This window comes from Anopheles marshallii, chromosome 2, assembly GCF_943734725.1.
Source record: "Anopheles marshallii chromosome 2, idAnoMarsDA_429_01, whole genome shotgun sequence".
Classification (NCBI taxonomy): domain Eukaryota; kingdom Metazoa; phylum Arthropoda; class Insecta; order Diptera; family Culicidae; genus Anopheles; species Anopheles marshallii.
The window spans coordinates 63,136,991-63,153,726 of record NC_071326.1 but is presented as its reverse complement, the minus strand read 5'-3'; the positions used below and the strand labels follow the sequence as shown (position 1 = coordinate 63,153,726).

General features: G+C 38.2%; 1 protein-coding gene across 1 annotated transcript in view; it reads right to left on the bottom strand.

Annotated features, from left to right (window-relative positions):
• Positions 1-5,366: 5,366 nt before the first annotated feature.
• LOC128707018 (tetraspanin-2A) overlaps positions 5,367-16,736 on the bottom strand; it is a 42,353-nt gene continuing 30,983 nt past the window's right edge. Inside the window, exons 3-5 of the mRNA XM_053801962.1 lie at positions 7,105-7,281; positions 5,521-5,706; positions 5,367-5,441 (exon numbers count right to left, since the gene is read on the bottom strand). Of these exons, the coding sequence (XP_053657937.1) occupies positions 5,367-5,441; positions 5,521-5,706; positions 7,105-7,281 (438 nt within the window). The remainder of the gene's footprint in view (positions 5,442-5,520; positions 5,707-7,104; positions 7,282-16,736) is intronic.

The window sequence follows — 16,736 nt, the reverse complement described above, 5'->3', positions numbered from 1 at the left end:
TTGTGTGGGATATGGAAGCGTGACGACTGACTTTACAACAGAGCATAATAATTTTATCGACACACATCATTTTTTCTTCTTCAGAAGGTTTATTCCATTCACGAGTCGTGCTTACTGTGAGGGGTGGCGCTAACGTTTTTTTACAATGTACATGTTCCACTGTGCGTTTATTTATTTATATTTTTGTGGTGTTATAATGCGGGCACCCTAGTCATCAACTGCTGTGCAAAACAGCGATCTTTTCCGTAGAAATCTTGCCGAATCTCATTTATTTCTTGTATTGTTCCACTTTTTTCGCATTCATCCTCTAACGCGTTGATGTCCGTGGTATCTACACACTGAAGGCAACACGTCAAGGAACAGGCATGGCCGTAGTGAGATACACAGGAAACATCAACCCATACCATTCGCTACGCTCCTGCCTCGAGTGATGAACACTTTTCCGCTTTCAAAGCTGCACCAAAGTGATAAAGCAAAACAAAGGATAAAAAGTGCGCTGGCAGGATAACACAAAGGATAACGTTTTATTGCAACCGCCAAAGTGCATTATTTTGTACGCCTCCGAAGCGGTGGTTAAAAATTACACATTATTTCAATCGTAAAAGTTTGTGTCGCCATGGTGCGCATTTTTAACTCGCGCCACTCGGCTGATGAGCCCGACGCTTTTGTACTTGAGTGGTGCGGTTAGGAAACATGTACAAAATTGTGTCTCCAACGTTGAATGTATAATTTTCGGTACGGGTAGAAAATGGGCGCCGAGGGCTGGGAGTCGAAGAGCGATCTAATCTAGTTCCTGAAGGATCGTAAAATCGTGACAACAGCAAGAACAACAGCAGTAGCATCATCAATGGTTGGCGTATTTTGGTGAGGAGAATGTTAATTTGTTTGGGGTTTTTTTGTGTTGTTGTGTGTAGTAAGCTAGAAATGGTTGTTACGTCAATTTACTTTTAACACAAACGGCGAAGTAATGATTCCATCAAACAAATTTAGCGAAGATAAGTGGTTTTGATAACATAAATAATTTAGTGTGTTTTTCAAATCTTATACCTAGATGCACATACTTGTCTATAATAGCAAACAAAAACATAAATAAGATGTAGATTTCATTTCATATCCAACATTTATTTAAATTAATTTGAAACAAGAGGATTCATACTATGACAAGTTTGTTTAAAACGAATGTAACCAATCGAAAATCAAATCCGGATCGAAATTTTTTCGAAAAAAAAGTTAAATTATGATATCGGTTCAGAACTAAAAAAAAAACAGAACAAAACACAACTTTTCCAAATATTATAATTATTTTAAAAACTAAGAACACTACAAAATGCCGTGTTTAGAATACAACAACTTGACGCATATATAATTGAAGGAAACTTAAGAAAACAGCCTAAACGATGCGCTAGCTTAAGTCATAAACACGATATGATGTGATAGAAAGTTTCCTACCAATGAGGTTCCGACGAAAAGTATTCGAACTAGTCGTCAGTTTGAAATGTCAAAGACAAGTTTAGCTGGAATCATTCGCACAGTGAGTGAGCAACCATGTAAAGCGCAACAAACTAGGCATTTATTTTTATATATCAAAATATTAGTTTTTTAACTTATCTATCAATTTGTATCAATTGATCGATAGAATAATGAATTACAAATTCAATATTGTACGTACTTATTTAAATATTATCGGGATAAGGCAATTGATTTTTATACATTCAACATCACCGCTATTGTCATCATTTTCTTATATAATCTCTTTCCGTTTCATCTGTTTTGTGACGCTTATTGATGATAGTGGTGCTGTGATATATCATCGGATATAAATGTTAACGAAAATTTCTCGAAACTTCTTAGCAATGCACATTGAGACAGAAAAAGGAAGGAGGTAAAATTGTTGGAAAAAATTAGATAGACTACCTAGTTGAGAGTTGAGATCATTAAATTCCATTAAATGGCATGATGTCCATTTTTTGATTTCGTTATTTTTTTCGAATCTTATGCGAAATTCTTTATCATGCACTACTGCATAGTACTGTTTTGTCTCTTATTAATGCACAACAACATAATGCACACAGTGCACAATAATGCACTTTTAAGGGCTACTTTCGACCACATTTGTTAGAACATACTCACAGCAAGAACTGTAGAATCGCCTTCTGGTATCACTTTAAATACGTAGTACCCTTTTACGCTGCGACAAGCAACAGCGTTCGACAATAACTGCACAAATATAACACATAACACTAACAGCACATACTTTAATAATCTTTATTTGCCAATTCGATTTCCTCCGACTTTGCTATTTAGAGCAGCTAAAAAAAACAAGTCTTCTTTCGCTGGGATAACTTTTTAGAGTCACATCTCACCCGAGCGTTGATCTTATTAGATCGGGTATCTTCGGCTAGATCGATGTCGCTGCTTGCTGCAGCGCCCTCTACCTTCAATATATTAGGTAGATTATATTATTATTATTATTACTATTACTATAGATTATATTATTATTACTATTATTAGAATAATATTCAACAAACATTTGTAATACAGAGCATGCAGTTGGTTAGGGAAATTCAGTAAGTTTATTTAAGTACTGCAATATAACGATTTTGTTTTTAATATGCAGTTATTCTGTGTTTAACTTTTGGATTAACATCAAAATACAAAACCGAAACACTTGGAACTTTCTTCTAATATTGTTAAAATTCCTATCTATAAGTTAGTCGTTTTGAGATGATCATGTACATTATTTTTAGTCTTAAATTTTCGATCATCATTTATACAAATATTATTACCAATCAAAACAGTCTTGTCCCGAATTTTCCCATAGTGTATCTCTGTTATAGTTATTGCGACGCTTATAGCAAAACGCAATCGCTGTTTACATCGTCCTCTGATATTCATTTCTGATACGACCTGTTTGTGCACCAAAGGGTGCACCGAACCCAAGCTGAGAAAGGATCGTTTCGTGTGATATTTTCCTTTATCAGCTCCACATCCCAGGCATCCCGGCTGAAGGCACCCCGCCTTTATCGACACCAGCTTTGAATGACGTCCACGTCCAGAGCTTACCGTTTGAAGTAGGTCACTCCGACCGGTGAAGTAAGAAAGGAAAAGCAAGACCCAGTGGAAATGATGGGAACGCGCACGAACGTCGTGTAAGACGCTTCACATGTGAAGAATTTTCACTTCTATTCATTTTCGTCCTGTGACTGAATGGAAGCAACCGCCACATCGTCTGACGATGGGTCCTGAACAGCGCGTCGAAAGTACAAGCTTTTAATGAGGTTCTTCACCTTCTTCCATTCGAGAAAATGTACGGGCAATAAATAGAGAGATTGTTAAAACGTCTCATCCCACCACCGAAAAGGGATACACACGGGTACGAAAAGTCGATCGACTTTGGTGGCGGTTATAGTTGGACATGAATAGAAGTTAATAACTATGTCTGGGAGGTGGTTTTAATAGCACGCCCGTGGCAACGAACTTGCCCATCTAGCATACTTTTCTAATCGTTGTTTTGTGTGTTGTGTGAACGGATTTGTGTGTCATCGAAGTAGAATTTTCACAGAAAGTTAATTATCGTGTCAAACGTTTAGTTTGTAGTTTGATTTGAGAGTATGCGCACTTTTTTATCTTAATACTTATGTTTCATTTTAGCAGACATTTTATGTTCGCGCATAAAAGATTACGTAATGTAAACAGGCTATTTGCTACGGTTACAGAAGCAACTTATTTATAACAATGCATATGATTTATATCTCAAGAAGAAACGTTTTTTTCGAAACGATATAATAAAAAGGTGTTAGGAGATGTTGAAACTAAATGCTTAAACATTCTACAAAGGTATTGCCTGTTGAGTTTATAATGGTATTTAGCTTAGTCAAACTCACAGCAATGAATCTAGTATATTAGTGTACTTTGTGATGGCAATTGTTTTCAAATCTCATAATATATATTTTATAAGCTTATAAGTAGTGTTAGGAGTGGCGACCTGGTGGCATGATGGTATAGGCATCGGTTTTCACACGAACGGACCAGACCAAAATCCCATCCGGACCCATCTCCCGGACTGTGACTATCCAGCTACGTGGTAAAATAAGTCGATACGGTTTCTATAAAAAAGTAGTAACAAAGTAATAACAGTTCTATAAAAAATGTTAACAGATGTGTCTATTTGATATGATGAAACATGGCTTTAAAATATGATATGAGAAATATGCTTTATAGTTCAGGCCGCAACTGGGGCAGCGTGTTTCCCATAAGAAACCTTAATACGAACCGCGGAAACACCTTGTTTCTTCCCATGATGCACACAAAACAAAGAAAACACGGTTTAAAGTTGTCGTTGTGTGATTGTGTGACCTTCAACAGACGAACTCGGGGAGTGAAAGTTTCGCTAGCATAAGGGCTGGCGTATCTCGCGGCAGAAAGAATCCACTCCACCAGCTTTGCCGAAGATGCAAATAAGGGTAACTTTACCACGGTAACATCTGGTGTTACGTCGACTAAGAAGAGCACGCAACAAAAAACAGACACAACAAAAGGTGGTAACCGATTGTGTGAGGAAAAATTATGCAAATTATTACCTACAATATTAGCTTTCGGTTCGCAAGACTCGGGAAAGGCCGGTACGAAAGGTCCTTGGTGTAAAGGATTTACACACGATTCGCTGCCAGGGAAGGTGCTTGGAACGTATTCGAGATGAAGTGAGGTTTATTTTAATTTTTCCCTTCCACAACTGGTTCATTCTGAGGAAAGGTAACAACAATAGATGGCGTTTTTCATGCTTCATGTAGTTGTTTAACTTTTCTGTTCTAAGGTGAGTGATTTTTTATATTGCTTTTTTTTTTTTTGGTCGGGAAAGATTTGTGGCTTAGATGAAGCTCGATAAAGCTATTTACGGATGCAATGTTATGTTCCTTTGTTTATCAGTGTTATCCCTTCGACAAAATGCTAATACATGCAAAGCGTGGAATAACAAGCTGTATAAAATGGGCTCGGAAATGTTTGTTCGGATCCGCCATGATCAGGGCTGAGCGAAAAGAACATGTTTCAGTTAATTGAAAAAGAAACCGCTTGGATATTTTTTTGTTTTCTCTAAACCTAAGCTTTATTTAGTTTCGATACACCAAACATACAAAGTTAAGTTACATTGCTGACATTGTTCAATTAACCGCTAGCGCCTATGGTAAAGTAAGTGTAAAACGTTGAAAAGATAGCTCTGGCATTAAAATACTGCACAATCGAAAAATAAATCAAAAACCACTCCTCTGCCTGAGCTTGTCATAGCTCTATGCTCCTGATACTGGATTTGGGGTGTATTGTGGTATTACGTGCTGTCATTGCGGGGTTTATTTTCGGCAACCTGTTGTTTAGCGACGGTTCATTGCTTCCTCCTCGCGTCTCAGCGCTTGAACCAGCACAATGCCCAGCACAGCATTGCACGTCTATTTTTCAGAGCAAAATATAAGAAGAAAAGAATGTTAGAATGTAAGCAGGCACTAACAACAGTCTGGTGAGGCTTACATGAACGGCAGCCAGTATCATTGCCATGATGGCGGCCCAGATGGATTTATCCTCCAGGAACCAGGTCAGCTCATTGACACATCCGTTGAAAAATGCATTACCGGTAACCGTATCGCGACACTCCAATGGCAACGGTTGACGCATCACCATGTAATCGTTTGGTCCGTCCGCTCCACAGCACCCAATCTGTATCGAGAATGTAGCGAGAGAACATGTTACGAAGAAGCAAATCAGATTTAGCGTTTCAGTAGTTGCACAAGAAAAGAAAAAAATCAGCATAAATGTAACTGCCGTTTTTATTCCGTCGAGGCGTCTGATTCGTTGCCGGGATAGGTTTCATTAGTGAAATCGATAAGGAAATGGGCCGTATCACTGAAGCAAAGTGCCATTTCTGATACGATGGTGTAGTCGTGTAACAGTCTGGCAGGTGTTCAATAATGCAACATGGAGTAAAAGAAAGAGTGAAAGAAACCAGAAGCGGAAAAAATGTGTATCTTATAGAGATTGACATCAAGAGAAAAGCAACCACACCTGCTCATTGAAAGATGGCGACATCGAAGGGAGAAAAAGTGGAAAATCGAAAACACTGACGATGTGAAATCGACAAAGGAATGACTAAAAGTTCTGCCGTCCTCGAAGAAAGTGGTTAAATTAAGATGATTAAAATTATAGTTTACAGTGCATAGATCGATTCCACAACTGAAACACCAAAGCACAGTAAGTTTTTAATTGGTTGCAGAGCAAAATTGGAACAGAAACTTTAGATTTGCTTTCCGGCTTTCATCAAATGATCGACTTTTGATTGAGTTGTGAATTCAAATTACTACACAGTCTTTTTTTGTTGAATGACTTTTCTAAATTGTTGAGCAGTTAAACGAGATTTATTTGATGTGAAATTATTTTCGTTTATAGTTAAAAAGTAGTAATACACCCTTTAAATATTAGTATTTTAATTTCGCAAATCAAAATTTTACATTCATCAAACTGATTATTTGGAAGCTTCTTTTGTAATTGCATCATGTTCTTGTAATATTTTTTTTCAACTAATTACTAAAAGCTATACCGAAAGGATGCCATGTGGGACGGAATCGAACACTCAACAGAACCAGATAAAATGGACTTTATAGTGTCGTCAATGAATGTGAATGTGTTCGCTATCACGGGAATGGGTTGGGCGTTTTAGGTGAGTTAAGCAAATATCCATTAAAGACTCAGTATTAATTACAACCGTAGATGGGAGCTTGGTGTGATGTCGAGAACGGAGAATACGGAACAATAGAGCCAGAAGATCTACTGAAGCGAATGCGAACAAAATGCTGCATTGCGATGTAGTGGCGATGATGTTTGATTTCAATAATGGATTAATGAACTGCACGGACGAGGTGGAGCACTTTGGCAAACAATTTCTCCACACAAGAGACAACAACCGATACATTACGAACAGTGCCATTCGGGTGCTGTGTGTCGTCAACAGTTTCAGACCGCAAAATGTACGGAGCGAAATGGATTTAATATAGTTTTTTTTTCTTTCTCGATTGGGCAGGCATGTCGTTGCGTAAGAGGGAAAATCTGCGGGATACTTACACTCTCTTGGATCAGCTTCAGTGCGGCTGACGAGTGAGGATGTTCGGAGGTGATGATGAAGCGCAGCATCGTTTGACGAATCAGTGGCTGAATGCTGGAGTTCATCGTCGAGTAATCGAGCAGGATGGCAGAACCGATGACGGTAAGTATAAACAAGAACACTTGCGTTCCGATGAACTGAAAAATAGAAGAAAAATGAAGAATATGTTATTGATTTTTTAAGAAATAGAATATTAAACAGAACTATATATATTAAGCTATATTGCTTAATGTTACGTAGAAGGTTGCTAGAGCACTCGAGTCGCAAAAAAAAAAGATCAATCGGTAGAGCTCCTCAGGAGTTTCAAACAATGTTTTAAAATATTTTTCTATAATATTTTTCTTTAAAAACAAGTAGCGGTGTGGTTATTAACTTTTTAATTCGAGTAGATAGTTTGGTTTGTATTTTTTCCAAAAAGTTTGTTTGTTTGTTTATTTGTAATTTTGATTCTTTGAATTTAAAACGATATTTTATTATATCCGACCATTGTTGGTTATGTTGAGAGCGTTCGATCATTATGTTTTGGTTCTAGAAAACAAACGTATCACAACGACTGAACAAGGCTCCTGATGGCTGTCGTAATCTCAAATGTTTACAACAAATGTTGTAATTTTTACACAACTCTGCTGTTCCATATTGCCTAATTGCACGATCTTTCAGAGTTCATTGTGCCAAAGCAAATGTATTGTTACGAAAATTTAATTAGCGGCAGCTTATCAATTACAAGCCTTCGATGAAAAGCGAAGCCAGCGCAAGAAAAGTTGAACTTCACCACCATCACCAGCAGAACCGTTTTCCCGACGAAAATCACTTTCGAACCAAAACACGAAAATCCAATTGTCGCTCCAAGCCGACCGATTGACGTGAGAATCGGTGCGATGAAAATTGAACAATTACCAACATGATTAAGCCATGTAACGGGGGCCGATTAAGCCATGTCCTGCCGCCTGTCAAACAACTCCTGCCGGTTATCAGGATCGAACCGATTAAACTACAATTGAAACTGGGCCGTCTTCCGTCCCAGGTGGGTAAGCGCGGTATAGTCCGTTTCCAATCGATGGATTGTGTCTGGCAAGAGCTTCCGAAAGAGATTGAGAATAAATTACTTTGAAAACATTATTAACGGAATCGCTGTTGGATATTTTGCAGTGGATTCGGTAAACGAACGCATTGACAACACAATCCGGTGCGCTTTCCTTTTCTTTGTTGAGTACATGTGTAGTAATATGTTGACAAATTATTGACAACGATAGAGTAATCGTTCGTTGAACAAATATTTATATGGATTTTTTGTCACAATTTCAATAACTTGTTTATTCAAACAGATACGGGTAAATGAGAATAAACATATTTATTTATTTATTTATCTCACCCTGATGACGGTACTTGCGAATCGTAGGAAGAAGAAAAATATTTAATGGTATTTATAATAAAATAAAAAATTAAGTGATAAGTTTAAAGTAAAGTGATAAAGTGAATTTCTTTGCAATGTAAATGATGACCATTATACGTTATATATAATTACATTGCTGCTTTTTACGATGGGTGGTCTGACGCGTAAGTATAATAAGGTTGCACGATGAATAAATTAACCTAGGACTCGTTGATGATTGGCTACCGATTGGCTGTAGCGAAAGGTTAATAACGCCCGTCAATTGTGTGGGGCTTCTTTGCGAGCCAAATGAGCACCGCCGGCTACCATAATTGAATGGCATAGAAGTGATGGAAAGGAATTCAATAAAATTACACGATCTCCATGCAGGTGCAACCGTTGAAGCACCTGGTTGAATGGTCATCCATCGAACGCAGTTTGAATGAAAAATTCAATCAACTACGGTCATTCTACGTTTACTCAAAAGCACCTCGGTTGTTGAAAACGGGAGTGGAAAATATCGCGAACTCAATACTGACCATAGCTGCAATAGGGATTGCAATTTAGCCACATTTTCGAGCGAATGAATGGGGGGGGGGGTTAGTAAATAGATTTAATACTGGCAGAAAGGATCGTTTTTACATCAAACTACTGGAGTGGGTTAAAGTATATCCTATTGAAAGCGATGATTTCGTTACTGAAATGGAACCTTTGGATGAAGTTGAGTTGAAAGTTGAGTGGAATGAATGAGTGCTGCATTATGGTTTAGTACAAATATTTCATGTCGGAAATGTTTTAAAGTAAATTTCTATGTTATTTTAAGGTAAGGTATTGAAAACTAAATAAAACTCAATTGAAATTTCAATCACGATACCTTTTATTATTACTTAATAGCTTATTCGCTGTAAGACACAAATTCCCTCTGTATTGTTTTTTGAAGTAGGTTTTCAATCTTTTGATAGATTGCTCTAAGCCACATGCCATGCACATACCAAGTAAACCTCAACTCAAACCAAACCCAAAGAAATTTGCGTTTCCCTTTTATTTTATGCTTACCTTCGGCAAGTGATTTTCTTACGCTAAATTATTAACGACGCACGGTTCAGAATTGAGTCATTTGAATACGTAAGGGCACGTCGTCTGTGAGGTCTTTCACCTATCTAGCGACAAAATATGCCGGTCCCGCAGCACGTTTCGATCGATTAATGGGCCCAAGTGATGGTTTGGCTTCGTCATCGTGCAACCGAATGGGTTTCAATATTTTCCCACCTAGGTCACCTTCATCTGTTCCTATCTCGTTCCGGTTGACAAGCGAGCATATTAAGGGGCAACTACCCGGGAAGTGCGGGAGGTTCCACAAATGAAGTTCCAACCAACCGGTGGATGGGAATATTATTCTTACAAATTATGTTACAACATCAAAGTGTACGCCTTGCGGAGGCTTGTTACGGTTAGAGCATGGCATTGAGGGTGTATTCCTTTCATGTGCTCCGTTGTGTGGTTCGTTTCGAAATGGATGAAGGTGGGTTTCTTTTATTGCTAGTTCATCGTTACACAAGCCAACGGTTACGAAACGAAGACAAACTGAAACTGGTGGACCGTTCTCCGGAATATCCGGCAGTAGTGGGAGGATCATGCATATTGAAAAAAGCCTTCGGAATGAACCCACCAGAGGACACTTCAGTACTGGGAAGGTTATGGAACTTTCTAGTTATGAAGTTTGACATCCGGGCAGAGAGGTTTGAACCTACCGTAAGCTAGAAGACGCATGGACAGGTTGCGAAATGTAGGACTATCAAAAGGAATGAAAGAATATTTTCTTGAGCAATGAGTAAATATGCCTTCCGACCACCACGGACAGCCTGTGATCGTTTTCCAATCTAGAAGTGATCTAGGTAGAAAATTCATACCGATGTCAATGGCCATTGGAGCCCTCGTTCCATTCGGGGTGAAGCTTTTTGGGCTGTGTGGTATAACGTCTTATCGGAGTCTTTCACTGGTTTAAATAATGGATAACGTATAACAAGAGATGAAAGTGCATTTACGTTCTCGGCGAGGATAGGTAAATGGGGAAGTATGGTGATAGGAAGAAAAACGAGAGCTCAACGTATAAGACACATGTTGCATAAAGCGTGCGGAAGTTGGTTAAAATCTATTGCGCTTGATTGGCACAACATGGTGAAGACGGTAGAAAAGCTGCCATTCAAGTAGGGAAGATGAAATTGAATGTATCATAAAAGCTACATTTTTGCGTAAAGAGTATTGTTTTAAATAACGTGGATGATCTCACCGTTTCTAGTTTAGAATAAGATCGCTAAATGTAGAATTAGGAGCAGAATCTTAAAGTTATCATTTTCTTGTTTTTCAATAAGGACGGAAGAATTGCTTAAAAATAAAGTTGATTTTTCAGGGGACTTTTTTTACATGCTAACGCATAGAATGTGATAATAATGACATGAAGAATGGCAGCACGTTAATCCGATCTTGTATTGGGAGCGGCGCCGGTCTTCACACGACAAGATCGGTCTAAAATTCCATCTGGACCAATCCCTGTAGCAAGGATTGATAGTAAGGTATGTACAGCCCATTTATGTTAGCCTGGTAAAGACCATCGTAATGCTTCCCACAAGAATTATGTTGTTCTTTTCTATTTGTTCTATTCGAGGGGGTTCGATGGGCTATTGGCTGCGGCGCAGATATTCGCACGACATGACCAATCCAAAATCCCTTCCAGATCAAACCCCCGTACGCAGGATTCACTATCCCACTACGGGTAAATAATGTCAAAGAAAGCCAGAAATGGCAGACCTAGATTTGTTCTGTTATATTGTGGTGCTCTTGTTTTTACAATCATTTGTAGTTTCATTGAAATACGCAATTAACATTCTTCTGATGATATCGTTTAGATTTTTTTACTTCTTAACTTCGTCTCAATTTATTTCAGATATTTTTCTTAAACTTGAACAAAGTGTAAGAAAATTGAAGAATGATTAAGAAAGGCCCAACAAAAAATAGACCCACTGGCTATTGCGAGGTGGTGGTACATTTTTTAGTCTACAGAATGACACGGCGGTGAGAAAGCAAACCACCAGCCACCCATCATCAGCAAGAAACTTCGATAGCCATAGGCAATGCGACGCTCCGATGCGGCATGTGATATGCTTTGTTGAGGTGGAAGCTGGTTGGGCACAGAAAACCCCACCACCGCTGGACCGAAGGACAAGTCCTCGAGTTGAGAAGAAAATACATCGAACCAAAAGTCACCATCAAATGATAAAAACCGCCTCCTGTTCGTCGTCGTTTCCTTCGCTCGTTTTTCCTCTCTTTGGTGTTTTGTTTTTGTCATGGCTGTTTTTTTTCTGTTTTCCTATAAACGTTCCATGCAGCCAACTCACCAAACGGACCAGACGAGAAGCATTCTAGCATTCAAAGTTTTTTCTGTGTTTAAATTTTTGCTTTCCACTGTTTCCCGTAACATTTGCGGCAAAGGCTGCACACAGGAAAGTGATCATTTCAACCCAAAGGCGTGAGTGAAGCGGTCAAGCAAGCATACGGTACAGCCAAGAAGTGTGCTGATTTGCTGCTACTTGATTTTTGCTGCCTTCTCCCGAATGCTCAGTCCAGTCGCGCGTACACGAACCGGATGTTATGAAAACCAATTTCCGTGATGTGATTGGAAATTTTTGTCATTTTTCATCATCTCCAGCCCACCGACAACAGGTTCTTCTGCGTTTCCGCTATAGCGTCCTGTCCAACGAATGGCTACCGGGTGAGCAAAGGATGAGTTTGTGTTTCTTTTTCTCTGGGCTGTAGCCCTTTTACGTCTGCCTATTTAGTTCAGAGGGATATGAAGTTTTTTTTTTCTTGCTCCACTCTCTCGTATAGCTCATAGAAAACATTATGGAATCTGTGGATTTTTTTCCTCGTTGGCGTTCTGTGAAAATTGATAAAGTGGAGAGACGAAGGTGGCATACCTTGCAAAGAATAGATCTGAACGATGGTAAATTGTTCGTTCGAGGGTACAATACCCGAGAATACCTATAGTCTGGTATGAACATGTTCACCTTCCATCGTGCCAAGGGTAGTAGCACAGCTTCTACCAAGTTCCTCTACCCTACACCACCCCAATTTGATCGGACCATTTGCAATGGTAGACATCGGTCGACTGACAACTGCTCATTATTCATAAATCCATTTGGAAAACTTAATTAATTAATCATCGCCATGTGCAGTGCCGGATGCATTTCAGTATCAATCGCCCGTATTGTTAAAGCAGCCGAAAAGGGCTGCCGGTTCATGTGTTTCCATGTCCGGAAATCGTTGCGACCAGACAGAGCGTTGAAGATTGAATTGGTAACAGTACCCATGTACTATCGTTGCGTTCGTTGTCGGTTTTGTAGTATGGAACATTGTGGAAAATTTTGCATACGTTTGATAATATGGTCAACGTTAATGAATTTTGTAGCTCTTAAATGTGTTTTTCGCAAGGATAATTTTTAAACTCGTATCCTGCCAAGTTCTCACACCCCCCCTGCCAAGTTTTCACCCCCTCAAAGTGACGAATCGTTGAATTATCAGAATTTAGTACTACTTATTAGTTACGTTACGTTTATGCAAACGTTACGTTACGTTAATTTTACGTTTATGTACTTTATATTTGCATTATTTATTTTAGAATTAATTTGATTTTTTTAGAATGTAATTTTCAGAAGAGATACTTTTAGTTTTATGTTACTTTGTTCGTCGGCTAAATAAAAAATATTAAAAAACAATAAAAAAATATGAACATAAAGCCTCTTAAAATGTTTGAAAACTGTCATTTTACCATCATATTATACCCTCGATTTGAGCTGAAACACATTGCTCAACTAACTAAGATTTTGTGAACATTTTCACCAAAACCTTAAAACACACGAACTGTTTTTTATACATTTTTATCTATTTCTAGACATAATGACCTATTAGGTCACATAGACTATTCTCTGGCATCTGGCAAACTTGTTTTCATTTATCACGCATCCGAGAGATCAGTCCTTACTACGGGGGATTTTTCTGGATGGGATTTTCGACCGGTTCTGTCGTGTAAAGATGTTCGCCGTTACAAATACACCACCCGGTCATCCCGTAGCACACTTTTTATGTAAACTACAGCATTCCGCTGACCGAAGTTTTTTGGAAGTTTGAAAAGTTAAAAGTTAAAAGTTAAAAGTTTTGGAAGTTTATTTTTTTTATTATTGGTTAACAAATAAATTATCACTAACTTTGTATTTTTTAATCACATAATCAGCGATACATAATTTATAAGAATGTCTGATTGTTTTTATAGTTCATCTTCGAATGCTGCCGTAGTTGTGTTGCGTTACGTTGTCATTTTTTTATGCAACAGTGATTATTGACGCTTTCTGAAATAACAACGTCATCAAGTAGCTTCATTTCCCTCATGCTATTACGGTTTAAAGTTAGTTCAAAACAAGGTCAAACTAGCGAATGTTATGAAAATGTATGTTTAAAATGATTCCTTATCGCCAGATTCCTTACGTTTCTTGAAATTGAATAAAAGGAAGGAATACATACGCTCAATCAATGTAAGGTTGTTTGAGATATAAGCAGACTGCATACATAAAAAAACTTTTTATTTATATTCGAACAGGAAGTACGTACGGAAGTACCAGAACGATTCTTTTAGTCCCTCGGTATATTACAGCATCTGGCTGGCAAACTATCCAAACTAATATCCATTTGATCTTGCAAGCAATTGAAAATTCATGCATCGAATTGGATCGAAGCACTTGAACTGCACAGCTATCGAAAGGAATCACTGAAGCGATTTACAATCCGATTTTCGTTTTCTGCCGAGCCAAAAGAATACAATAAACGAATATAGGTTTATTTTGTATACTTCTCGTTTGGAACTAGGATATATTCATGGGTTAACTCATAAAGATTTAGCACGATCGGATAACGATATACATATTTTTTATAGAAATACACCATAGCCGTTCCATACGAATAAAAAAAGCAATTTAAGCTTATATTTATAATTCGCAAACTTTATTCTTGCGAAAACAATGATCTACTGTTATTGACAGTACATTATTCACATGAAAGATGACGCAGCTTAAAAAAACATTTTCCAAATCTTCTCAAACGAATGAGTTTTGTTATTAAGAAAATTCAATTCCTTACATTTGAGAAAAAAAATCTTTAACTTACCAGGCATACTTTACCATGAAACCGTGTGTACAAGGAAAAGTCATCTCAACTTTGACGTTGCGGTGCCCGGGAAATATTCCCCAATGGCAAATAATCAAATAGCAAGGCAAACAAACAAATAAACCGACCGGCAAACAGGCTGCACAACGGTTGACCGATGGTCGGTCGGTGTAAATTGTGAAAACCACAGGCAACCCACCGAAGTTGGGACGAAGTGGTAAATCATCCAGCTGGAGTGGGAGAAACGTTTGGAGTTTATGATATAATCAGCATGTTTATCCCTTGAACAGACAGGCCGATGCTGGCCTTTCTGCTCACATCCGAGCTTACCCTGGGAAAGGAAGTTTGACTTTCTTTGGGCGAAACTTCCCGCTGTGGTCAGCTGAGGATGTTGACAAAGGTGAAGGGATGTCGTGTTTATTTTCTTAAAACCGATGCTTCGTCCGGCAGACGATACTTCCCATTGTAGTGCTGCGTCCGAAATCTATTGCGTACGGGTAATGTTTGCGAGTGTTTGCACAGATGGCACCTAAGAATGACAGCATTGGGTTAGGTCGCCATATATAGAAGCAGGAGGTTCTTCAAGAGTTTCTTTGCTCATTAAGCGCGTGGTTGAGGTTAACGCGAGTGATTTTAAAGGAAAATTATTAAAGAGGATGTTATGGTAAGACAAGTTATTACAATCTAAATGTTTTGCTTTATTTATATTGGACGGCAAGTTTGTGTTTCTATTTCAGTAAAATTGTAAGTACTATGATTTTATATACATAAATCTTCATTTGACTTGGCCTTGCTATATTTTCTGTTTTTAATTTAGTCAAATAATTTAATGTAATTTCTAGATGCAAATTAAGGCATATTTGAAGACACAGAATGAATTTTTCTCAATGCGTGCGACAAATTAAAACAGAACCAAAAGTTCTGAATTAGGTTATAAAAATCGAAGTCAGGTGAAAAAAATCGTCTTCAGTATGTAAGAACCACATTCGGTGTTTCAATTTTTTTAAATGATTTAAAAAACGGTTGGTGATTTCCAGAGTTCTAATTCTTTTACGCATTGCTTTTCTGAGCAAAGTATTGGAGCGTTCAAATTAGAAAGTTTAAATGTCATCACTCGAATATGTGTATTGGAGTGTAAATATGCCAAAAGCATGAGTAAAATGTCTTCACTTCATTATGCACTCTGCATAATGCATAACTTCATTACATCCATGGATATGTTGGTGAAAAAAGATCATCGAGTTCAATCTCTGGAAGAGATATTAATAAACATTGTTTTTACTGTTTGGTTGAGTCCAGCGTATGACTTTTCTTCTATTTGCAAAAAAGAAACATGCTAAGATAGGATGTATCGGAGGTCATCATTGCAAGGAAATGCGAACCAGACTGACATGAGCTGGCAGTTTTATCTTTACCATTGCCGGTTGCTAGATGCGCCTTTACATCTGCATTTCAACAGGCTTGGGTTCACTTTCCTAACCAGCTTCACCCGACAAAAGCGCATCCACAAACACATGATAACAGGGAATATGGCACACAACCCCACATGCAGGTCGTTGAATAACTTCTCTCTCTTCAATCGTTGCAATGTTGTAGGAAATCAGTGGAAAACTTATCTTGTGGGAAAACACTTTGCATACCAAAAATTCAAACCACAACGGTGGAACATCAAAGAAGAGGGCGTTAGTAAGGGTAGGTAAATTGAAAGCAAAAGCTTCGAGAGACATATTCCATGTCGTTGGGAATGTTTCTTCGACAACAAAAGGAGTTTACAAAACAGGAAAAAAGCACCCAGAAACAACGAAACAGCTGTTGTTCTATTCAGTGAACGGGGGAAGAGATTTCATCGAAACGACAAACACAAAATCCCTGTTCGAAATGAAACGATTTCGGGAAACGAACACTGACAGTGTACCTATACCTCTGTGCTTTGCAATGGATTGTGTGTATGGGTTCGGGTGAAATTGAAAACAAAAGCATACCAAAAGACATAAGCATGGGCAAATA